Here is a 26,533-nt window from a genome sequence, read left to right as displayed (position 1 = left end):
AATTGTTTTGAGGATCAAGTGAGATAATAGTTTTAATTGTTGTTTTTCAGTCATGTCTTACATTTTGCAAAGATATTTGAGTGGTTTTCCATTTCCTTTCCAGCTCATTTTACAGATAAGGAAGCTGAGGCAAACAGGGTTGTGTTGTTCAGGGTCATACAGCTAATAATTGTCTGAGGCAGGATTTGAACTCGTCTTCCTGACTTCAGACCAGACACTCTGTCCTCTATACCACTTAGCTTGTTATATAAATACCAGCTATAATTATGATTATAACATGTTGCATATAGATACCATACTGCATTAACCTAGAATATAGTTACTAGTCTATATCCTATAGATCAGTCGTATGTTAGGTAGCTAAATATTTTAATATAAAGAACTCTAGTCCTTGAATTCCTGGATAAGTCATTTAATCTCTGTCTTTGACAGTGTCCTCCACTATAAATGGGGATAATAATAGATAATAATAATAATAATAATAATAATAATAATAAACACCAGAGGAGCTAAGTGACACAATGGCTAGAACACCGGAGTTGGAATCAGGAAGACTCCTCTTCATGAGGAGTTCTCAGATACTTACTAGTTGTGTGACCTTGGGCAAGTCATGCCATCCTGCTTGCCTCAGTTTTCCCATCTGTTAAATGAGCTGAAGAAGGAAATGGCAAATCACTCCAAATCTTTGCCATGAAAACCACATTGGGTTCTCATATTTGGGTATGAGTGAACAACAAAAAAATAATAGCACTACCTCTCAGGGAGGTTGTGAGAATTAAAATCTCTTAGCACAGTATCTTAGATAGAGTCAGCACTTAATACTTATTTCTTCCTTTTTTCATTGCCTTCAAAAAAACATCTTTTTATTTTTTTTATTTTTTAAAGATTTTATTTGATTTTGAGTTTCACAATTTTTCTCCCAATCTTAACTTCCCTCCCCCCACCCCTCCCATGGAAAGCAATCTATCAGTCTTTATTTTGTTTCCATTTTGTACAATGATCCAAATTTGAGTGTGATGAGAGAGAAATCACATCCTTAAGGAAGAAACAAAAAGTATAAGAGATAACAAGATCAGACAATAAGATATCTGGCTTTTTTTTCTAAATTAAAGGGAATAGTCCTTGAAATTTGTTTATACGCCATGGCTCTTTATCTGGATACAGATGGTATTCTTCATTGCAGAGAACCCCAAATTGTCCCTCATTGTTGCACTGATGGAATGAGCAAGTCCATCAAGGTTGAACATCACCCCCATGTTCCTGTTAGGGTGTACAATTTTTTTCTGGTTCTGCTCAACTCACTCAGCATCAGTTCATGCAAATCCCTCCAGGCTTCCCTGAATTCCCATCCCTCCTGGTTTCGAATAAAGCAATAGTGTTCCACAACATACATGTACCACAATTTGCTAAGCCATTCTCCAGTTGAAGGACATTTATTTGATTTCCAATTCTTTGCCACCACAAACAGGGCTGCCATGAATATTTTTGTACAAGTGATGTTTTTTACCCTTTTTCATCATCTCTTCAGGGTATAGATCCAGTAGTGGTATTGCCGGATCAAGGGGTATGCTCATTTTTGTTGCTCTTTGGGAGTAGTTCCAAATTGCTCTCCAGAAAGGTTGGATGAGTTCACAGATCCACCAACAATGTAATAGTGCCCCAGATTTCCTGAAACCCTTCTAACAATGATCATTATCCTTTCTGGTCACATTGGCCAGTCTGAGAGGTGTGAGGTGGTACCTTAGAGAAGCTTTGATTTGCATTTCTCTAATAATTAATGATTTAGAGCAATTTTTCATATGGCTATGGATTGCTTTGATCTCCTCATCTGTAAATTGCCTTTGCATATCCTTTGACCATTTAAAACATCTCTTTTTATTGAAGGATACATAGGATCAGTGGAGATCATTGATGCAATGATCCATTCCTGCTAGCCCTAAAGCGGCAGCCTTATTCAGCAAGACTCAACTAAGCCTTAGCTTCCTGCACTTTGAGGTCACCCTGGGCTTCACTAATATCAAATGCATGTGGTGTCCTTCAGGACCCTACCCCAGTGTCAAACTTGGATGCATAGTCTCCTCAAAAAATAAGTTTCTATACTCCTAAAGACTTATGCACAATACAAATCTCATCAGGAGAACCTAGGGTTTGAAAGTCGAGAGTCAATGAGTCAATCTCTAAAGGTATCAGTGTCATAGATCTTTTCTATTTTTAATTATTTTTGACAAAGAACTTATTTGGAAAGGGTTTAGACTCATAGCAATATAACACAGAATAGTGAGCAATTAGATTGCTTAGCATAACTCCACCATAAAGAATGTTGTCTTGAGGGAAGAAGGTTATGATAAGACAAGCCTTCTTGGAGCAGGAGCACCAGCCCTGGAGTCAGGTGGACCTGAGTTCAAATCCAGCCTCAGACCCTTAATAATTACTTAGCTGGGTGACCTCAGGCAAGTCACTTAACCCCAGTGCCTTGCAAAAACCAAAATAAAAAAAGACAAGTATTCTTTTTTTCTGATTGGTTCCTTCCTACAGTTGTAGCCTAATTGTGGACACCCTGCCCAAATCTCAAAGTCTATCCTCTTTTGAACATTTTTAAAGGTAATTCAATGACTTCATTTTTTTTTTTTGCATTTTTGGGGCAATGTTATTAGTATATCTTTCCCTTACAAAAATTGCTCAATTCTCCTTATCCCATATGACCTGGGTGCAAATCTCAGCTCCTATAATTGTTATGCCTGTAGTTTCTGGAAAGTCTAAAAAAATAAATGAGAGGAAGTTGGATCTGATTTCTTCCATTTATAATCCTAAGAAATTTAAAATCTATTAAACTCTTATTTCCTTTACCAGTAAATAGAATGAATTGTGTTGACTGTTAACTGGCAGTAGGTCAAGTTTCTTGTTCTACAGCAGAGAAGTTACAGAATGAGGGGAAAATGTTCTTTCTGTAAGGTACCCTTGCTTGATTGCCACATGAGATTGGTTAGCTGTACTGATTGTTCTGGCAGGTAGTATTGCGTTGATTGGAGTACGACATGTCTTCATATACATTACATGGTACATTCTGAGTCTTTCTGAATTTGTACACCTGGAAAACAAAGGTAATTTTTAGTTCAGTTTGAATGCCTCAGTTCCCTCTCTGTAAACTCAGCAGTAAGCTGTCTTTTCAGAAATAAAACAGTATCTAGTAGAAGTCTATTATTACTGTCATTTTTTTCACTGCACAATAATATCTGGGAAAGGAAGGCAGTGGGGAGACATGATTCCAAGTTCAAATGCTATTTATGACACATCTGAGATCAAAGAGTTAAAGCCATAAAGAACCCAGAAAACCATCATGTTACAGATGAGGAAATTGAGACCTCAAAAAAGTAGTGTCTCTCCCAGGATCACAAAGTATTAAGTGGCAGAGCCAGATTGTTACCTACCTCCTTTGACTCTTAATCCTATTCTGTTTTCATGGTACCATGCTATTGTGAGTAAGTCATAGGAATATAGATTTTAGAACTGAAAGGGATGTTAAAGATTGATACAGTTCAATACTTTATGGGTAGACTTGTATCCATGATCATGTATGTGCATGCATTGCTTACATATATGTGGTATATATACATGATATATATATATACATATGTATGTATCTGTTATATAACTATCTATGTGGGTATATAAACATTCAAACAAAAACAAATATACTGGGTGGAGCCAAGATGGCAGTGTGAAGGCAGTATTTCCTGGGAACTCCTTCCCCCCAAAACTCCAAAAGCCACCAAATTATGACTCTACCCAAAATTTAGAGGGGTGGAACCCACAGAAAGACTGAGTGATACCTTTTCCCAGTCCGAGATAACTTAGAAGCACTGCAGGAAAGGTCTGTTTCATCAGGACTGGAAGTTGGGAAAAAGCCCCAGCTGCAGCTCAGCCCAGCCTAACCCAGTGCAGCCCAGGGATCACCTGGAACAGCTTGAAGGGGAAGTGAGAGAACTCTGCTATACCAGAATGAGTGTGCATCAGCTGCAGAATCTGCAGCAAGAATCAGAAGAAACTAGCCTGCACCTCCAGAGCATACTCCACAGATGGTAAAGGGGTCAGGGGACACAGCAGAAATATCTCTGTTCTCCCTGGTGCAGGACTCTGCTGTTTACCCACACTCAGATCCAGCTTGCAGTTTGGTCTTCAATACTAAGATAGCAGGGAGCCTCCTCACAGCTCCAGTGCAGAGGGGAGTGCCTGTGGTCATCTACATATCAAAGCATAGGCAAGAGAGCATAAGACCTTGGAAGAATAAAGGTCCCAGTGGGGTGTCCCAAACCCTCCCCCCAAAGTCTTGGAAGTGCTATAAATTAGTCTTGGACTGAGGAAATGAGTAAACAGCAGAAAAAGAAGAATCTGACCATAGAAAATTACTTTAGTCCCATGGAAGATCAAAACACATACTCAGGTGACAACAAAATCAAAGTTTCCATATCCAAAACCTCCAAAAGAAATAGAAAATGGGCTCAGACTATGGAAAAGCTCAAAAAAGACTTTGAAAAGCAATTAAGGGAGTTGGAGGAAAAATTGGGAGGAGAAATGAGAGTGATGCAGGAAAATCATGAAAACCAAATCAGCAGCTTGGTGAAAGAAACACAAAAAAATACTGAAGAAAATAATATGTTAAAAACCAGTTTAGGCCAAATGGAAAAAGCAAAACAAAAGGCAAATGAAGAGAAGAATGCTTTCAAAAGCAGAATTGGTCAACTGGAAAAGGAGATAGAAAAGCTCTCTGAAGAAAATAACTCCTTCAAATGCAGAATGGAACTAAAGGAAGTTTATGACTTTACAAGAAATCAGCAAGAAATAAAACTATTCCCCAAACCCCAAAATTAGAAGCAAATGTGAAATATCTCATTGGAAAAACAAACGACCTTGAAAACAGATCCAGAAAAAATAAATTAAAAATTATTGGACTACCTGAAAGTCATGACCAGAAAAGGAGCCTAGACTTCATTTTTCAAGAAACAATACAGGGACGGCAGCTAGGTGGCGCAGTGGATAGAGCACCAGCCCTGGAGTCAGGAGTACTTGAGTTCAAATCCGGTCTTAGACACTTAATAAGTACCTAGCTGTGTGGCCTTGGGCAAGCCACTTAACCCCATTTGCCTTGAAAAAAAAAAAAGAAAAAAGAAATAATACAGCAAAATTGCAATGAGATCCTAGAAGCAGAGGGTAAAATAGAAATTGAGGGAATTCGTCAGTCACCTCCTGAATCAGAGACCCAAAAGAAAAGCTTCCAGGATAGCCAAATCCAAAACTCCCAAGTCCAAGAGAACATTCTAAAAGTTGCCAGAAACAAACAATTCCTGTGGCTCCATAGTCAGGATTACACAGGATCTGGCACTATCTACATTAAGGGCTCATAGGGATTGGAATATGATATTCCAGAAGGCAAAAGATCTTGGTTTACAAAAGAATCAACTTCTCAGCAAAACTGAACATCTTCTTTTAGGGAAAAAGATGGATTTTCAATGAAACAGGGGACTTTCAAACTTCCCTATTGAAACAACCAAAGGTGAACAGAAAGTTTGATCTTCAAGTACAGGACTCTGGTGAACCATAGAGGGGGTGGATGAGAAGGACTAATTATGAGGAACTTAATGATATTGAATTGCTTGTATTCCTGTATGGGAAGAAGATATTGATAACTCATATGAACTTTCTCATTTATACAGCTTGTTAGAAGGAGCATATATAGAAATGGCACAGGAAGGAGTGAAATATAATGGTGTAATATAGTAAAAATATGGAGTCAATGGATGATAAAGGGGAGTACTGGAAGGAAGAGAGAGGAAGAAAGAGCTAAGAGCTAAGAAATTTCACATAAGAGTTAAGAAAAAGCTTTTTCAATGGAGTGGAATGGGGGAAGACAAGGGGGAATGAGTAAGCCTTCATTCTCATCAGAAATGGCTCAGAGAGGAAATAACACACACACGTAATAGGGTATAGAAATCTATGTTACCCTAGAGAAAAATGAGAAGAAAGGGATGGGATAAGGGGGAATGGGGGGAGGGAAGGGGGGAATAGGTGAAAGAAGAGAGGGAAGATCGTGGGAGAGGGTACTTAAATACAACACACACTTTTGAACAGTGACAGGGTGAAAGGAAAGAGAGAATAGAATGGGAGGGTGGGGAAGAAATGAATGGAGGGAAATACAGCTAGCAATAGAAAGTGTGGGGAAAATATTGAAGCAACTTCTCTGGTGGACTTGTGATAAAGAAGGCAACTTACCCCAGAGACAGAGTCATTGGAATCTGAATATAGACTGTAAGTACAATTATTTTTCTCTCTCTCACTGTTCTTGAGGTTTCTTATCTTCTTGGTGGGGGGAGGGGGTTATGTTTACTCTTATAACAAAATTATTGTAATAATATAAAATAAATAATCTAAAATCATACTTGAAAAAACAAATATACTAATAAAATAAGTAAATAAAATGATTACATATAATATATATTTTATATATACATAAACACATGCACATACATTCACATATCTAAATGTACATATATGTAGTTGTAGATATGTGTGTGTGTGTCTCTCTCTCTCTCTCTCTATATATATATATATATATATATATGTGTGTGTGTGTATGTATATGTATGCCAAAGTTATTTCTCTCTCCCAAGTTTGGTACTGATTGGCATTATAATCACATTAGAGTTGAGTTCAAGCATATACTCCCTACTTTCTCCTTTGTCTCCTGTCTCTTAGTGAAATGCTGTTGAAAATTCTTAGGTCTGGGAGTTGTGGGTCTCTGACAGAATTGGAGAGAGAAGCCAAGAGACTATCATAGAATGAATTTCTTGGCACTCTCTCCAGATGCACAAACAAGATCCTGCACAGTTAAATAGTCTCCAAACTGTCCAAGACAATAAAATTTTGAATTTCTACATCCTCTCCAATGTTAGCGCTATAGAATTCCTGTCAGTGTTTTATGATCTTCACAGGATTCTCACAAATGATTCCTAAACTCTGTTCATCCCTTTCCCACATACACAACTTTCTTCTCCCCCTAAGACTGTCTTTTTTCAAAATGTTCCATAGATATTGAAATGTGGGTACCCTACTCCAAGGAGCCTGGTAAAAGAAAGTGAGATGGTGTCTGGGATTTCCAATGATAGGTTTTTCTGTATCTCATGTTGCCTTTCTTCTTGTACTTTTGAGAGAAGTTCATCTAGGTAAGGAAATAGCCAAATGAAAAAAATACAAGGCAAGCACAGGTCTGATTCACTTACCCACTTCTTCATTATCATCAACAGGGGCCACAGAGCCACTCCAGCAAAGAAAAATATTACACTCAAAATCATCCACAGCTGTGGATTCTCCGGGTTTCTGTCCTCAGACTCTTTTTCCCATTTCTTTTCTAGAAAGAGGAAATAGAGAAATAATTTGCAGGGCTCTAACAAGCTTCAGGTGGGTCCCTGAAGCCACTGGTGGGAGCATGGGGGAAAAAAAGGGTAACTATCTCTGTGTCCTTAGCTGTGTGACTTGGGTAAGTCACTTAACTCAAGAGAATCTCTCTTTCCCTAAATGGTAGGAAAAGCACTGTACTGGAGTTCCAGAGTTCAAATATCTTCTTAAATGACTCTGAACTTCAATTTTTCTCATCTGTAGAGTGAGAGTGTTGGGAGGGAGGATCTTTAAGATGCCCATCTGGTTCTGACATTCTGTGATGCTGTGATCTTATCGCTTAGTCACTATATATTCCTTCCTAAGGAAAACAGTGAAGGTAAACTTCGGCCAGTTTGTACCAGGAATTGATACCTCAGGATCATTCATTATGTCCTATTCTTGTCTTACATTCTTTTTAGATTGTGTCTCTGCTCATGCTCTCCCTCCTGCCTACAATTCCTTCCTCTTTCTACTGAAAACTTTTTGCTTCACCTTTAAGGCCCAACTTGAGCAGCTATATGGTACCATGTTACATATAACATGTACTATATATATATATGTACCATATATGTATAATGCCAGACTTGAAGTCAGAAAGACTCATCTTCCTGAGTTCAAATTTGACCTCAGACACTGGGCAAGTCACTTCATCTTGTTTACCTCAGTTTACTCATCTGTAAAATGAGTTGGAGAAAGAAGTGGCAAACCACTCCAGTATCCTTGCCAAGAAAACCCCAATAAGGAGTTATGAAGAGATCTTCTCCTACTTAGATCTTTTCTATCTTTGAATAGAATTTTTCTATTTTTGAATTCAGACACAACTGAAAAAAAATAATTGAACAACAGCAAGGTTTAGCTCAGGAGGTATCTTCTCTAGGAAGCCTTTCATGATTCTCCTGGCTAGAAATGATCCCTTTTTCCTCTCAGTTCTCATAGCATGGGATGGATCTATCAATCAGCAGGTACATATGTATTAGGGGTTATTCTAGATGTTGGGTATACAAATACAGAGAACAAAAGAATTTTTAGTTACACTCATAGAGGATCATAGAATATATCTATTTTAGAGTTAGACGAGAACTTATATGTCCCTTAGTCCATTTTCCAGATGAGGAAAATGAATCTGAGAGATTTGTGACTTGATTAAGGTCACCTAAATCAGAAATAACAAAACTAGGATTTGAATGGAGTTCCTCTAACTTCACAATTAGTGCTCTATCCACTAGATCAGGTGACTTGCTTTCTGTTTGTATTTCTCAATTCTGACTAAATTCTAATTTGCATTATTTATATTTTCATCTTATTTCCTCTATTCATCTGTCAGTCCCTTGAGAACAGGGGCCATATATATACATACATACATACATATATATATATATATATATACATATATATATATATATACATATGTATTCTATCCCCTTGATACAAGGCAAAACAACAGGTCTCAAATGCTCAAAACATTTGTTTTGAGTGAATGAACTTTTGAATGACTGAAACCTTGCCTTAAGGAAAGATATAGACTAGTGTGGAAAAAAAGGACATATGCATAAAAAACATTTCACAATACAAAGCAATATATAATTGAGAGCAAGTGTTATATGAGTTGTACTTTTAAAGGATTTCTAAGGACTTTGTGTAGTTTTTTTTTTTTTATGAAAGGAATGGGACTGGAGTTGAGCCTTGAAAGGAGAATGGGACTTAAGCATACAGAGAGCAAAGAAAGTATATTAATAGAGGACACAGAATAAGCAAAGATTCTGGGAATGCCATTTGTTTCTCTAAGTATGAGCAGAATTGAGTACCTGTTACTACCACCATGGTGCCACTTCCCAGGAGGTTGTTTAGGGCTGTGTTTTCACAGGTATAGACATCAGTGTCATTCAGTTGTATATTGATTATTGTGATCACTAAATTCTTCAAGGACCCAGAGAGGAAGGTACGGTTCATGTACTCTTTATTTAAAATTAATTCTCTTCTTTCTGAGAAATGTAATATGTTCATGAACATGATAGCTGTTCGCTTCAAGTAGACCCCAAGTGATGGTCCAGAGGAAATGCAGGTGATATTGATTGTGTCCCCTTCTTGAGCCATGATAAGTGGGGGAAACTGTTTCACCTCTAAAAAAGAAGAGGCAAAGAAGTTATTTTTATTGAGCTGAAGGTTGTGTGTCTGGCTCAGTGGCAGTGGCATGTGAATCTCTGTCTGACATTTAAAGTCTTCACATTCTAACTCAAAACTTTATTTTCAACTTTTACTGCTGTCAGGCATATAGATCTAGAGTTAGAAGGGACTTCAGAGACCCCTTCATTTTATAGAAGAGAAAACTCAAAATTATTTGTAAAATGACTTTGAAAGGACTAGAACATCTAAGAGAACTTACCCATATTCACATAGCATTAAAGTCAAGATTTAAAGTGAAGATCTATGAATTTCTGGATTTAGTATTAGTACTGTGTTTCCTCTCTTAGTAAATAATTATTGATTCATTGCTGCAAATACAATGGCATTTATAGAAATGTATCAGAATAGATTTTCAGGCCTATACTCACTCATTTCTAGACAACTACCACTACAGGTGTGCCCAAACCCAAGATGGGAGAATCTAATCACAAAACAGAACAGTTAGGGAAAGATATTTTTTATTTGTTTTATTTAATTCATTCATTTATTTATTTATTTATTTTTCAAGGCAAACGGGGTTAAGTGGCTTGCCCAAAGCCACACAGCTAGGTAATTATTGTCTGAGACTGGATTTGAACCCAGGTAGATATTTTTTTAATGTTAAAAATACACCTTATTTATTTTGTTGTAGACATGGTGAACTACATTTGTGAAATGTTGCATATGCTATTTTATGTGGTCAAATTACTGTTTGATTTTTCTGAACTGATCATTTTCTCTATTTTCTTTTCGGTTACAATAAAAGATGACTCATTGAGTAGGAAAGAGGAGGAAGACTGTAGTCAGCAATTAATAGAATATGAACTAGCAATAATAAAAAATTTAAAGAGATTATTCTCAATTTTAAATAGCTCAATTTCCTAATATATTTAAATATTTTTGAGGAATCAGTAACAATGAACACTGGTTTATTTATATCTTTAATTTTTAAAGTTTTATTAATGTGCTTTGTTTTTTATATTATATATAATTATAGATTACGCCAACTTCATGTTTCTTATTACAAAAGATAAACAGTTAAGCAGAAAATAGTACAGTGAATTCAGCAGAAAGTGCTTGCAAAGTTCTACATCTATAGTTCCCTTTACCTATCTTTTTAAAAATTAATATTAAAAGAAACTTCTTTTCTTTCCTTTTCATACCCCACAACACTACAAAACCTAAAAGAAAAATAAATGTATTGTTACAAATATGCAATTGTAGAAAAAAAATTTGCTTCATGCAAAGCAAATTCCCCTGGTAGTCATATACAAAAATATGCTTTATTTTATATTCTAAATGGATCATAGTTCTTACAACTTTCAAAGTTATTTGGTTTTACAGTGTTGCTATTATTGTATAAATTGTTCTCCTCCTAGACTGAATAAGTTGTGATATAATGAATTTGATGAAGCACTATTGTGCTGTAAAAAAAAATAAGGAAATAAGATGATCACAAAAAAATGTAGTAAGACTGTATGAGCTAATGCAAAACAACATGACCAGAACCATTTACACCATCAGTGTTATGAAAATGAAGACTTTTGGGAACTTTTCTAACCTGATAAAGAATGAAATAAGCAGATCTACCATCTTGATTTAGAGAAGTAGGTCCACTCTATAGGTGTGGACTGGATAGGTTTTTTTTGATACTTATTGCTAGATTTGATAGCTTTTCTTCTGAAGCTTCTAATTATAACAGTTAATATAACAGTTATATTACAATGGATGGAATTGATTCCTGGATGACTAAACTAGTTTGGAAAATTCTTTGTGAGCATGAAATAATCAATAATTATAAAAAAATGTACCAAGCTATGATCAGAAGCAAAAATCAAACTGCAGACTTTTGAAATCAAAGAAGGCCAGTAATAATTTCAGATTCTGTCCAGTTATATATATATATATATATATATATATATATATATATATATCCCAGGTTAGTTCAGGTCCTTATAACCTCTTCTTTGACTTTTAATGGATCTCTTAGCCCCAAGTTTCTCTTCTCCATTCCATTTTCCTGCCATGTTAATGTCTGAATATGTCACTATACCAACTCTAAGACTTACAATAGCTCCCTAATTCTAAAAACTTTCAAGTCAAAGATGAAAGTCAATAATATATAGAACCATTCTTAACAATTATAAGCAAAGCAATAGGTTTGAGAAAAAAAGTTATTTCAGTAGAAAACAAAATGTTAGAGACAATAGGAAAGAAGGAAAAAAATGACATGAAACTTCACAGCTAGAAAAACAATGGAACTGACACAAGCAAAAGTGATAGACTCTGAGTAATAACAAAGGGTATAAAAATTTAAGAATTATCAGACTTCCCCAAAACTGTTAGGAAGTAAAGAAACCGACACCACTCTTTCAGGAAATTATGCAAGAAAAGTTCCTAGAAATATTGCAAAAGAGGCAGGTGGCAAAAGATGAAAATGGATAAACCTCATCCAGATACACAATTTTCAAATTTCAGGACTACAGTAACAAGGAAATGATTATGCAGTAATCCAAAAACAAAACATATCCTCAAAAAGCAGTAAGTATAATTACATAAGATTTTCCTATATGAATAAGAAGTGAGAAAATCATTTTCAATGATATATAAAAAGTTGGTCATAATGATAAATCAGCAAAGCTGTGAATTCTCTTTCAAGACAACAGACAGTAATTCAAGAATTAATATTAATTTGAAAAATTAGGAACACACAGAAGCATTATTAATGTGATTTTTAATCTACAAAACCACCAAGACCACAGACTGAAAAGCAGCATCAAGATAAGTACTTATGATTAACTGATTGCTATGCAGTAATGTAGTCTCAAGAAGAAGATGACAAAACAATGGATATTTTATCTTGATGAACAGCTAAATGACACAAATGGATTTTGAGATAAAGGGGAGGAAAGAAGTGGAAGAAAGAAAGGAATAACTTAATAGTGAATATTTTAAGGAATTAATTTATGAATAAATAATTTATTGAATAAATGATGAGAGGGCAGAGTGGGAGTGGTGGCAATCTTTGAAAGACACTCATTTCATTTACTTTTTTTTTGGTTTGTTTTTGCAAGGCAATGGGGTTAAGTGACTTGCCAAAAAAATCACACAGCTAGGTAATTACTAAGTGTCCGAGGCCATATTTGAACTCAGGTCCTCCTGACTCTAGGACTGGCACTCTATCCATTGCGCCATGTAACCTCCCCTACATTTTTTTTTTTGTAAATAGAGTGAATAAAATTAAATAAAGAAACTAGGAACTATTTGTGTATGCATATTTAGGTTAAGATGAGAACATTAATGTATTCCTTTCTGACAAAACAAGCAAATTAATAAATTATAGAAATGATTGCCAAAGAGGGATGGATTCAATATATTAAAAAAAAGAGAGATTTTACACAATGAGAAGCAAAGAAAGCAGCCAGGATAAAATGTGTGTGTGTGTGTGTGTGTGTGTGTGTGTGTGTGTGTGTGTGTGTGTGCATGTGTATGTATGTTTGTGTATGTGTGTATATGTTAGAGAGAGAGCAGATTCTTTGCTACAAAAATATTTTTAACAATATAACATGCAAAAAAATAAGAAATTAACAGATATTTTTTAGTATAACCTGTCCCCCAATATAGCAGGCAAATTATCATAGAATATGGAACAGATAATTTAATGACTATCAGGAAAAAAAAGTTCAAGTTCTCTTATTTGCAGAGGAATGGAAAATTTGACAATTCCGCATACTATCTTGTACCCTTCAACTTTGTGGAGGGAGGAAAAGTAATCAAATTCATTTTTGTAGGTCTGTGAAGGAAAAAGACCCTATTGTGCTATACTCATTGGTCTAGGCATTATATCAATTTCTCTGGAAAACAATAGCAACTATTAAAACTGTTCATATCTTGGAGGCTAGGTGGCGCAGTGGATAAGAATACCAGCCCTGGAGTCAGGGGTATCTGAGTTCAAATATGAACTCAGACACTTAATAATTACCTAGCTGTGTGGCCTTGGGCAAGCCACTTAAGCCAATTGCCTTGCAAAAACCTAAAAACAAACAAACAAAAAAACCTGAAACAGTTCATATCTTGTGCTCCCACTGCTATAGAATGCTAGGTCTAGAGTCAAGAAGAACTGAGTACAACTATAGCTTTTACACATGTATTGGCAGTATGACCCTGTGCAAACCAATTAGTCTTTGCCTGTCTCAGTTTCCTCATTTTTAAAATGGGGATGATGATGATGATTATGATGATGATGATGATGATGATGATGATGATGATGATAATAATAATAATAATACCTATCTCCCATTTTGTTGTGAGGACAAATGAAGCGATATTAGTAAAGTACTTTGCAAATCTTAGAGCAATTTATAAATGTTGCTTATTGTTACTAGAATTATTATGAGAATAACTGGTGGCACAATGGATAGAGTATTTATCCTATAATCACAAAGACACCTGAGTTCATATCCAGCTTTAAACACTAGTAATGTGACTCTAAACAAGGCACTTTAACTTCTGTTTGTTTGCTTCAGTTTCTTTAACTGTAAAATGAGAATAATAAGCAAATTTTCAGGGTTATTGTCTTTCCAATAACCATTTTAAAAAAGGGAAAAAAGGGGAAAAAGGGAAAAGGGAAAAGAATTGACTCCTTATTTGTCTAGAATTTCAGTCTCACAGATTCCTATGGTACAAATGTATCTTATACAGCAGTCATACCACTTAGCCAGCCTTGACTCTTCATAAAGTCAGGTTTAGGGAGCCATCATTAACAAGAATTTATTAAGTACCTATTACAAGTCAGGAACTTTCTAGGGATTCAGATTATAGTTCTGAGAACTATGATTAGGGGCCGATAGGCTGATATATCACAGGGAAAGTTGGGTTAATTCATGATGGTATAGTGCTCAAATCAAATTGTGATATTATAGTGACAACTAGATAAATGTTTACCATATGACAATGTTAATGGTGCTAGATAATAATCTTAATGATTACTATATAACAATATTAATGTTTATCAGATGACAGTCTTAATGACAGATTATAGGTTTATTTGCTATATTACAATGTTAGCATTTACTGATGAGTGTGAGCTTCACATTTAATTGCAAATCTAAATAGTATCTGCTCATTAAAGTTTGCCTATTTTTCTGTTTAAATAGCTTTAAAATCTGGTTGAAGATAAAGGCATAATCAGCCCCAGCAAATTTTATTCTGTATGAATTTCATTGACTGGGAATGAGAAATGAGAGTATCTTTTTTTTTTAAGAAAAGACATAGATTTTAATTCACAGGTTGTTTCAAAAGTTCATAGGTTACAAAAAGCTCACTGGTTAGGTTCTTTAGCAAGGTAAAGAGTTCTTAAGACAATAAATTTAAGCACAGAAGAACTTTGGTCTGGGGAGAACAGCACAATTAAGAAAGGGGAAAAATGGGAAAGGGACCAGCCACAAAAACAGTGATTGGGTTTAGATTAATATGGATTCAGCTGCATTATGAAGGTGGTGGTTCAGTTTGGGGATGATGCTCCCCAAGAGCAGGTTGACCTCTAAAGGAGAGGAGCAAGCTGGGATACATAATAAAGAAGTACATAGGGGAGTGAGAGGTTATGTGGGAATTATTCTCCTTCAGAGCAGTCTGATCTTCTGAAGAAAATCAAGAAACTCCCTGAGTGAGCAAGCTTTTAAGGAGGACTTGGAGGGGAGTAGCTCAGAGAGCAGAGAAGAGATAATTGGGTTATTTGTGCAGAGACAATCCTTTCAGGCTAAGATGGCATCCATTCTTTAGTTGCTAGAGGCTTGTTTTGTGCCTGGGGATCGGGATTTACAGAAGTCCTTCCTTGCCAGTTTGGGGCAAGGAAGTTACTAAAAGTTACTAAAGTTACTAAATTACTAAAAGTTCAATGACTTCATTTTATAACCTGGACAATTGAGATGGTGGTGGGATCAGGGAACAGATTAATTAACAGATTTTTCTTAACATTTCCCCTACTTCAATTTCTTCCAGGTACTTTTATATTCCTTGTAACCATATATTCTTTTCTCTGAGACTCTACTTAGATATCTTGTAGCATTCTTTTTCTTCTGGGGTTACCATTTGGTTTTTTCTTAAGCCATAGTAGTTCTTCATTATATTCCAGTATTTTCATCTGTTTGCTAATATCCTCAGTCTCGATTTCTCTATTGGAGCTTTGAGCTTTGGTTATTCTTTATTCATCTCATTTGATAGATTGACAGGTCATACTTGGTCATGAATATTGTGCCTAACACCAGGCTCAGGCTTCTGGGGATTTCTGTTATAGCTCTGCTTCCTGATGACTCAACATGGGTTTTGTCTTTGGTTCTTCCTTTGATTCCTATGTTCTGGTGTTAACTCCTTACTGGGAATCTGATAAGCTCTAATGACATACTTTTGATTACCTGGACCCTTTTCTCCTCAGTTTCTGCTCGGGGTTGTCAGCTCTATCCTGTTTCCACTGAGGATACTTAGCGACAGCCTTTGTGAGGTTCAACTATAGTGATGGAAAGGGTGGGAGCCAGACTGAACCCAGGTTTCGTCAATCCTGCGGACACTGAGAAGCAAGTCTTCTGGAGTCCTAGTCAAATGCTTTCCTGGTCAAGGAATCAAAATGATGGTGGAGAAAATTCTATAGGGTGGACTAGTGATATAAATGACTCATGAATACTTAGTCCAGAATGATTAAAATGGTTTTTATTAAGATATCTTAATAAAATGGCACACCTCTCTCAAGGTGGGAGAGAGGGTCAAAATAAGAGTATCTTACACAAGAATGAGACAGGGAAAATAATCTACCTGCATTTTCCAAGCTGGGGGGCTCTATACCTTCAGATGATCATGTGAATGTTTACCTCTGTATCATATGTTTCACATGTAATTTCATGTGTGTGTGTGTTAGAGACAGAGGGAGAGAACAGATTCTTTGCTACAAAAATTTTTGAAATTGGTGCATGTTTCTATTATTGTACATACCTCTGTTATAACATTTTCTTGTTCATATTTGAACTGGTATCATGCATATATTGTGGGTACCTAAACCTGTACAGTTTCATTAGTTACTTATTTTCTGTGTACCATGCTATTATGAACACTTTGTTATTCTATAGACCTAATTTATTGCTATTATGCATATTTGCTTATGTTCTTTAGGTTTGTGGTTATTTCTGTGACATAAATAGTATGTCCTGCATATAATTTAGACCTTCAGACACTAAAACAACCAATCAAAGCTTCCTTTGTGTAAGTCTATGGTATATATGGTTGAAATATATTTGCTGTGAATGGCACCCTGAGGTGAGTGTCTGGGACTCTGGATTAATTATTCTTTTTTTCTGAAAAGTGCTTATGTGTTGGTTCTGTGATATGTAATATCAGATGCTAATAATACTATAACTGATGTTACAAGCTATTGCAAAATTACCAACATTGGGAAGGAATGTAGTATTTTTTCTTCCAACAGATTTAAAGTAAATAAAGGGAAGTGTGATGAATAGGTAGAAAATCTTTAGTTCCTTTTCTTTTCTTTTCTTTTCTTTTTTTTTTTTTTTGGATTCTCCTGTCTAAAAAGAGATTAGAGATTATGCTTTAAAGAGACAGTATTATCTTCTTGCTTCAAAGAAATACTCTCATAAAAGAGCATGTGAACATAATTTCAGAACTGAACTATGCTTGAGTTTTGAGAAAAACTGGAGTGAAAATATGGATAAGCAGGACTGTTGGAGTCTGAGCAGCCCCTGAAGCTCAGATGTTCTAACTACTACCTCCACCTACCATAGTCAAGAGAGCAGCATGAGAATTAGATGAGAAGATGTGGGCAGACTGGTTCTTACTGAAATGTCCATTCTGAAGGATAGATTCCAAGACAGTGATTTTATTTATTTCTTTGTCTTTCTTTCCTAGTTGCTCAGGAGAATATATATTAAATCCAAAACTTATTTGCTCTTTGGAGTTTGCTTATATTTCTTTTCAATTGGTATAGAAAACTGGCAGGGGGATAGGGGCGGCTAGGTGGTGTAGTGGATAAAGTACCAGCCTTGGAGTCAGGAGTACCTGGGTTCAAATCCGGTCTCAGACACTTAATAATTACCTAGCTGTGTGGCCTTGGGCAAGCCACTTAACCCCATTTGCCTTGCAAAAAACCTAAAAAAAAAAGAATTTGAAAACTGAATTTTTGAAACTGAAAATTTGAATATAGTTATTTCTAAGAAGACTAGCAATGACCACATTCCAAAAATAGAGACTAGAGAGAGAAAGTAGAGAATCCTAAACCTTCCTCTCCCATAGCACTCACAGAGACCAGTCTTTTCCGCGAGAAACAACCCCTTATCATTTGTCTAGGAGAAAAACTGGATTCATGCTTTTAACCTACTTTGGGAAGTTATTGAGATTCTTTCATTTAGTTCCCGAGTCTCCAACTGGGAAGATCAGAGCAATTTCTGACTAAATTGATTCTCTTTCTTATTTTTTTTTCCTCTTTGTGTGTAGCATGCTGAGCCTGTTCCACTATTTCATCTCCTTGCCATTAATGAAACACATACAAATCAGAAATTGCTAAAGTTGATTACACTTTTACCTGAGACTGATTTTTAATATTAATATAACATTTATGTGAACAAACATTAAAGAACATGTCAACTTTTGATTTAATAAATGGGCAGGCAAAATTACCACCTGGTTCAGTTTTTCTGAACAGAAAGTTGGAAAACAAATCATCACAGATACACCTTTTGTCTCAGGTTGTTCTCTTAAACTTGGCTGGAAGAGCTTGATGGAAGCATCCAGGCTCTGCCTCCTTGCCAATTCCAGACTTTCTGGAAACTTGAATTTCTACTTCTTAACCTTCACCCATTCTCAGCAGATGTTGTGGTCTCCCAATTTACTGAGAAAATTTAAATTATCCATCACAATCCCACTCCCCATCTTACCTAGTCTATACATCAAAACTCTGTTTTCTCTTTTTTTTACTCTAATCTATGAAGAGCAGGTAATCCTCCTTTTTCAAAGTCAACCCCTCTTTTTAACACCCTCCCATCTCTCTGTATAGATAACAGAGAATCTTTTTTTGATTCTCTCTCTTTCTGTGTCTCTCTCTGTCTCTTTCTGTCTCTCTTTGTCTCTGTCTCTCTCTGTGTGTCTCTCTGTCTCTGTCTCTCTGTTTCTCTCTCTGTCTCTCTCTCACACTCTCATTCTTATCAGTCAATAAGCATTTATTAAGGATTATTATGTTTCAAGCTCTGGGGATATAAAAAAAAGCTAAAGCATTGTCCCTGCTCTCAAGGAGCTCACTTTTAATGGGATTGACAACATGTTCATAGAGGAAATGGAACTATGTTCATAGAGGAAATGGAAGATAATTTCTGAAGAAAGTCACTAGGAGTGGAAAGATTGGAGTGGAAGGGTGATTAGAGATTAGAGCTGGGTCTTAAAAAAAACTTGGAAACAAGTTAAAAGGCAGAGGTAGCAAAGCAGAGCTTTCCAGGTATGGGACTGCAAAAACACAAATGAGGAAATGAAGTATCATGTGTGAAGAATAGGAAGTAGACATAGAGTGTGTATAGGGAAGTAAAATTTAAGAAACCTTGAAAAGTAGGAAGGAGTCAGTTATGAAGAGTAAACAAAGATTTGAGATTTAATTCTGATGATGTTAAAGAGCCAGGAAAATCACTTTGGCCCTTGAATAGAGGATGAATTGAAATGGGGAGAAATTGGAGACAAGAACAGTTAGAAACCAGTTATAGTGGTCCAGGCAAGAAGAGATAGGGCTAAATTCAGGTGATGGCCATGTAACTGGAGAGGAGTCACATATTGATATGCCCCTATCTATATGGACATATTTATTCACATATGTATCCATATATATAAACTTTAGTGTTTTAAAATTGTACTTTTAAAACACTATATGGATACATATGTATATGTATATACTTATGTATACATGATATTGTGAATGATTTTTATGTTCTTTATATTCTACATATTCATCTATGCTCTTTCAAGTGAATTTCAACCTTTATTGTCAATTATCTGTTAAACATTTTCTGGATTGGCACCTTAAATTCATTATGTTCAAAAGAAAATTATTATGTGCCTGAAAAGTACTTCTCTTCTAAATTCCCTTAATTCTATTAGGGTACCATCAACTTCTCAGTAATCCAGATATATAGTTTTTAACTATTCTTGATGTTCCTCTTTCAGTCCCTATAGCCAATTAGTTGTCAAGTCTTGTAATTCTATTTTTATTCTATTTCTGATATCCATTATCTTCTTTCCATATCCCTAGTTCAAGTATCTCATCATCTCCAGCCCGGACAATTATAATAACCTCTAAATTTATCACCTTGATCTCTAGCACTCCACTTTTCATCCTTTGCACAGCTGCCAAAATAGTGTTCTGAAGGCATAGGACTGACCATTTCATTCCTTCACCTCAGAACCTTCAGTTATTCTAGGATAAAATATAAACTCTTTAGTTCGGTGTGGATGGTTCACTCTAACTTGGTTCTTACCTACTTTTTCAGTCTCAATCTTCTTCAAGAACTCTATGAATCATCTGTATTAGACTATACTCTAATTCCTGAGCTCAAAACTCTTATTTCCCACCATTATGCATTTACAGTCTATCAGCTCCCTCGGAAGGCATTTCCTCTTCATCTGAAGCTCCCGGAGTCTCTGTCTTCCTTCAAAACACAGTTCAGGTTCAACTTGCTTTAAGATGCTCTTCTTCCCCCTCCCCCTATTTTTTAGTGCTTTCTCCCTCCTCAAATTACTTTGTATTATTCTTATTTGTAAAACCCTCCTTGCAAGCTCACAAAAAATTGAAACTCCACCAGGGAGCTGTTTAATTTTATTCTTTTGTGTTCTGAGAATCTAACAAAGTTGTTTGTTTTTTAAAATCCCAGTCTGGATCAGATTTCATCAGTAAATGGAACTTCTAGTCTGTAGACTTCCTTCCATAATACAGTTCAGTCCCTTCTCTATATTTATAGTCTTTGAAAGTTGCCTGGGGAGTTCGAAGATTAATGACTTGCTGATGGTCATATCCAACCAGTATTTCCAGAGACAGAACTAGAACCCAGGTCTTTCTGACTTAAAGGTTCTCCATCATTTCATCTGTTATGCTACCTTGGCTCAATTATGTCAGGGATCTCAAATATTTATTGAATTGACCAAATTGAATAGAATGGCCAGAGAGAATATAGGAAGATATTGAAAACTACTGAGACTCTCCATCTATAACCTGTTCTTGGTTCCTTTTTCAAACAGGAGCTGAAAGAGGTCTATGATATTGGGGAAACACACATACCTTCATTTGCTGCAATCCTGGAGAGAAGCAAGAAGAGAAGTGGAAGTTTCAGCAGCTGGGACATCTTCACCAAAGTGTTTGCCTTACAGTTCTGGCAATCTGATATCCAGCAAAATATATGTGTGTGTGTGTGTGTGTGTGTGTGTGTGTGTGTGTGTGTGTGTATGCATGTATAATGTGCAAACCACACATGGTTCTTGAGTCTAACCACACTTTACAAAGTCTCATTCAAAACAAGTTAACGTAAGCTTAACTTCCTGACTTGTGACTTCATGGTAATATTTGTACTTATTTTATAGCAAACATTGTAGTGATTCTTCATAATATTCTAACCTGATCCAGTCCAGGATTTCATAGGAGATGGCACATGCACTGAATGCTGAAGGATACTAAAACATGGAGGTAAAAGGAGGAATCTATCAAGCTTAGGGAACAGTTTATTAATTGATTCATTTGAGGGTGAGATTGACTCTAGAATCTCAAAGGGTGAGACTGAAAGAGTTTAAATGGCTTGCCATTCAACCATCGAGCTAGTAAATGCCTGTGGGCAGGATTTGAATTCTCTTTTTCCTAAATCTAGGTCCAGGACTCTAAAGAATATGCTACCTAGCTGCCTAGGTGCCAAATTACCTTTGTTCCTTTACCCTTTCTATTTTGCACTGATGATGACAAGTTTGTAGAAATGGAGAAGTTTGAACTTTCTTAGATGGTCTATAAAAATAAATTAACTATTGTTTTCCTAAAGCTGAGGTCTTTGGTCATCAGAGTGACAACTTTGAGTGTGAATTTAGGAATCTAGGTCTGTTGTCCAAGAACTGGATAGGCTGGCCACTAAGTGATTAATTCTTTGACTCTGCAACTCTTTTTTCTTATTATTTCAATTTTTTTAATTTTTTAAAATTTTCATCCATTTGTACATGCATAGTTCCAAGTTACAAAATTTCCCTCCACCCTTCCTTTCCACCCCCCTCCCCTCAGTAGGGAACAGTCAAGTTAGCATTTTACATACATATTTTGTTAAACATATTTACAAATCAGTAATTCTTGGCATAAGGAATTAGGATTAAGGGAAAAAGATACATAAGAGATACTGTTTATAAAGTGTTCATCAGATTCGGTAGGGGTGTTTTTTTTTCTGTAGGTTTGGTTTTGTTTTGTTTTTCTTCCTCTGGTTGGGAATAATATAGTTCATAACCAGTCTAATACAGTTGTTCTAGCTCTCTGGACTGTTGAGAGGAGTTGCTTCCATCAAGATTATTCATCTCATAATGTTGTTGATGTGTATATTATTCTCTTGACTCTACTCCCTTGGCTCAGCATCAGATCCTCTAAGTGATTCCATTCTTCTCTAGAGTCCAACCATTTATGGTTTCTTATAGAAAAATAATATTTCATGGTATTCATGTACTATAACTTGTTTAGCCATTCCCCAATTGATGGGCTTCCCCTCAATTTCCTGTTCTTTTCCATTATAAAAAAGAGCAGCTATGAATATTTTGGAACATGTGGGACATTTCCCATTTTTTACAATTTCTTCTGGATATAGTTCTAAAATTTGAATTGTTGGGTCAAAGGGTATGAACGGTTTTATTACTCTTTGAGCATACTTTCTGTTCACAACTCTACCAGCAATGCATCAATGTCCCAATCCTCCCACAGCCTCTCCAACATTGATCATCTTCCCTTTTTCTCACCTGGGCTAATCTAATAAGTGCGAAATGATACCTCATTATTGTTTTAATTTGAATTTCTCTAATAAATAGTGATTTGGAGAATTTTTTCATATTTATATATATATATACATATATATAGCTTTAATTTCTTCATTTGAAAACTGTCTGTTCATATCCTCTGACCAGACTCTGCAACTCTTGAAACAATAATAGTAACATTAGTGTTGGTGCTTATGTTGCTGATTGAGTTCAATTATCCACTGTGAAGAATCACACTTTGACCTGGGAATGCAGGTGTAGAAAGAAAAGAGAGATTTATTAAAAGAAATTACAAAACAAAAGAAAATAATAGGAAAGTGAAGAAAAGATTAAGGAAAAGCCACTGGAAAGTTGAGAGAGAGAAACAGAGAGAGAGAGAGAGAGAGAGAGAGAGAGAGAGAGAGAGAGAGAGAGAGAACAGGCAGCCATGAGGTTTGGTTTAACCAGGCCACATGGTTAGGTCCATGGAGTTCCATGTGGATTAAGGAAGAACCAGAGAAAGTCCCATGCTTCTGGATGGGAGGCCAGAAGAAGCAAGAGAGATCAAAGGGACAGTGCTTCATGTTAAATACCCTTCTGGGATGAGTTGGATAGAGGGTGGTACTTGGGAGTGAACCTATATCTTGGAATCAGGTAACCCCCAATGGCAAACCATGTACTGGTCCTTCCTGTCCTTTCAACACGTATTTCCTGCCCACCAGTATCCAGGCCAAAGTTAAGTGGAAGGGAAAATAGAGACAAGATACAAATCAACAGTGTCCATGGGAGACAGGAATCTCCATTCATTTAACAGCTTTTGTTTGTGCTACATCACTTACACTGTGTACTAGATATTGTGCTAAGTACTTTACCATTATTATTTCATTTGCTTCTTATAGCAACTCTGGGAGATAGTTTCTATTGTTATGTCCATTTTATGGCCAAAGAAACTGAAGCAGGTAGAGGTGCCCAGGGTCACACAGCTGAGAGTGAATTTGACTCCAGGCCCACCATTCTATCTGATGTGCCACCTAGTTGCCCAAATGAAAGTAACAACATTAATAATGGCTAAAACTTACAAAGCACAATTATAGATATTATCTTATTTGATCCTTACAATACTCATTTTACACATGATGAAACTGAGGCTGAAAGAGTCTAAGTGACTTGTTACTTAACCATGAAACTAGTAAATGCCTGAGACAGAATTTGAACTCTGTTTTTCCTAAATCCAAGTCCAGCCCTCTACAGATAATGCAACAAACTGTTATCGTATTAACATATGTCTTTTTGGTTTCTGAATATGTACAGAATCTTAGTTTCCCTCTAAACCAATTTCCTAAGTACTATTGTCTTAAGTTAGAATTTGCAACGGTCTTTCTTCATCATTCATTTGTATTCCAGCTTCTTATCTCACAGATCTAATAAAGTTTTTATGACTTGTCCAAATCTGAAATTTGAGATGATCTGGTATGTTTCCATAGACTTCTTAAATACTGTTTGATTTCCCAAATTTCTCATCTTCTGGAGGTGGGGGGGACAAGGAAAGGGTATGTGTGTGAGAGATAGCTTTGAGCTCAGGGACCGAATAGAAAATTGTAAATCACCCTCTTCCTCTACAGAAATAAAAATCTGTCACTCTTCAGGAAAGGGTCTAAGAGAAAAGTGTGGATGCTGTCAAAGTCTAAACTATATTTTAGGCAATAAAGGCTGATTTCTTTTAACAGTACTGAAGTTTTAAGTCTCAGTCATCTTTAATACTAGGTGAGAAGTAAAGACTGTGGGTATCTCCCTGCTATGTTAATTACAAACTCAGGAAGACTATGATCAGAAAGCTGGTAATGCTGAAAGTCTAGGAAGAGATAACAATTCATCTTACAGTATTATATTAGGATGATAGTCTCTGAGGAACAATTGTGCAACTTAATATTGTGTAACTTTCATAGTCAGAACAACAAGGAGGTTAATGATTTCCCCCTATCCTTTGTTTATAGATAAATATTCCCTTTTAGATTTATATATATGTATATATGTATATACATATATATAAATAGATAAATATTTACAAGAAATACATTTGAAGCAAAGAGATGCATACAGGGTAAAGGTAAAAGGTTGGAGCAAAATATATTATGCCACAGTTTAAGTAAAAAAATCTGGGGTAGCAATCCTAATCTCAGACAAAGTGAAGCAAAAATCAATCTCATTGAAAGGGATAAGGAAGGAAACTATGTCTTCTTAAAAGACACCATTGGTAATGAAGCTATATCATTACTAAACATGTATGCACCTAGTGGTATAGTATCCAAATTCCTAGAGGAAAGGTTGAGTGAATTACAAGGAGACACAGACAGCAAAACTTTAATAATGGGAAACTTCAATCTCCCTCTCTCAGAACCAGATAACTCTAACAACAAAATAAACAAGAAAGAAGTTAAGAAGGTGAATAAAATTTTAGAAAACTTAGTTATGATAGACCTCTGGAGAAAACTTAATGGGTATAGAAAAGAATATACCTTTTTCTTAGCAGTACATGGCACCTCCACCAAAACATGTGACATGTACTAGGGCACAAAAAAACCTTATAATCAAATTCAGAAAGGTAGAAATAATAAATACACACTTCTCAGACCATGATGCAATAAAATTACATGTAATAAAAGGACAGGGAAAGATAAACCAAATTGGAAATTAAATAACTTTATCTTAAATAATGGGTGGATCAAACAGTAAATAATATAAATAATTAATAATTAATCCAAGAAAATGATAATAATGAAACCTCACACCAAAATTTATGGGAAGCAGCCAAGACAATTTTGAGGGAAAACTTTATATCTCTATGAATAAAATAGAGAAAGAGGAGATCAATGAATTGGATATTCAACTAAAAAAGCTAGAAAAAGAACAAATTAAACATCCCCAATTAAATACCAAATTAGAAATGCTAAAAATCAAGGGAGAGATTAAACAAAATTTAAAGGAAGAAAACCATTGATCTCATAAAGTTAAGAGTTGGTTTTATGAAAAAGCCAATTAACCTTTGGTTAATCTTATTTAAAAAAAAAAAGAAAGAAGATAACAAAATTACCAGTATCAAAAATTGAGGGTGTCCAGCCTCCACGGGGTTCTTGGAACCTGACAGGAGGGATAGAGTCGGCTAAATGAGTTGAGTCAACAAGTGGGTAAAGGCAGGAGCAGGTTGACTGACTGTCAGCTGCTTGGATTTACTTTTATAGTTTCAGAATCACGTATGTTTCAAGCAAGCAAGCAAGCTGAGATCATTTCCTTGGTTACAAGAGTGTACAATTTTCATCAACAATCAAATAGTTCATATGGTTACAAGTTTTAATCATGTGATTACAAGTTTAAGTAATAATCATATAGTTAATTAATTTCTTATCCCTACTCGGACCACGATGGCCTTAACCTGTCTGTTATCATATTTATTATTACATTGTATAATTGTTAATTCATTTAGGGTTATTAACTAAGCAATTCTTTTAATGGAAAGTTTTTTATATTTTTTGTGTAGGTAATGTTTTTTGATACACTTCCTTAATAGTCTGTAGTGAGGGTCTTTATGTTTGTCCACCCATCCGTTAACTCTTACAATAACCAATTTTTCTTTCTGGCCTAGTTGGTAGAAGCCACAGTTTCTGTGACTTTTTTATTCTTTCCCATGAAACTAAGGCTGCTGGAGTTCACATATCGGTCACCTGTACTAATTATTTTCTCACCATCTTTTTCATATATTCCTGTGTATGGTAAGGGGGGCAAAACTATTAATTTCCCTGGAATTCTATCTGACCCATCTTGTATCTGTTTTCCCTGTATATATTCTGGCGTCTCCTTGGAATTCTCAGTGCTGGGTTTTCCAGAGATTTCATAAAGTTGAAGCCTTTTGTATGCCTCAGGGAGAGGCAGTCCTGTT

At 35.7% G+C, this 26,533-nt stretch overlaps 1 protein-coding gene and 1 long non-coding RNA gene across 3 annotated transcripts in view; one reads left to right on the top strand and one right to left on the bottom strand.

Annotated features, from left to right (window-relative positions):
* Positions 1–22,661, top strand: part of LOC141514208 (uncharacterized) — a 114,607-nt gene extending 91,946 nt beyond the window's left edge. Inside the window, exon 4 of the long non-coding RNA XR_012475968.1 lies at positions 20,869–22,661. This is a non-coding gene — a long non-coding RNA (uncharacterized LOC141514208). The remainder of the gene's footprint in view (positions 1–20,868) is intronic.
* On the bottom strand, positions 945–25,815 carry CD7 (CD7 molecule). 2 transcript variants are annotated; one of them, XM_074224795.1, is made up of 5 exons: positions 25,691–25,815; positions 20,909–22,863; positions 9,237–9,551; positions 7,275–7,402; positions 945–3,088 (listed from the first exon to the last, which is right to left on the bottom strand). In XM_074224795.1, the coding sequence occupies exons 2-5, from the start codon at positions 20,970–20,972 to the stop codon at positions 2,984–2,986; spliced, it is 612 nt and encodes a 203-aa protein (XP_074080896.1). In that variant the 5' UTR covers positions 20,973–22,863; positions 25,691–25,815; the 3' UTR covers positions 945–2,983. The 2 variants fall into 2 exon arrangements, with proteins under 2 accessions (XP_074080896.1, XP_074080897.1); XM_074224796.1 differs by having other exon boundaries at positions 20,909–25,815.
* Between the last annotated feature and the right edge of the window lie 718 nt (positions 25,816–26,533).

This window comes from Macrotis lagotis, chromosome 2 (assembly GCF_037893015.1).
Source record: "Macrotis lagotis isolate mMagLag1 chromosome 2, bilby.v1.9.chrom.fasta, whole genome shotgun sequence".
Lineage (NCBI taxonomy): Eukaryota > Metazoa > Chordata > Mammalia > Peramelemorphia > Peramelidae > Macrotis > Macrotis lagotis.
This window is presented reverse-complemented; position numbering and strand designations above follow the sequence as displayed.

Excerpts from the sequence above, each read along its gene's own strand:
- CD7 (XM_074224796.1), bottom strand. The coding sequence starts at position 20,972 with ATGTCCCAGCTGCTGAAACTTCCACTTCTCTTCTTGCTTCTCTCCAGG. Across the intron at positions 9,552-20,908 it reads CAGGATTGCAGCAAATGAAG|AGGTGAAACAGTTTCCCCCA; the intron begins GTATGTGTGTTT and ends CTTCTTTTTTAG. Across the intron at positions 7,403-9,236 it reads CACCATGGTGGTAGTAACAG|AAAAGAAATGGGAAAAAGAG; the intron begins GTACTCAATTCT and ends TCCTCTTTCTAG.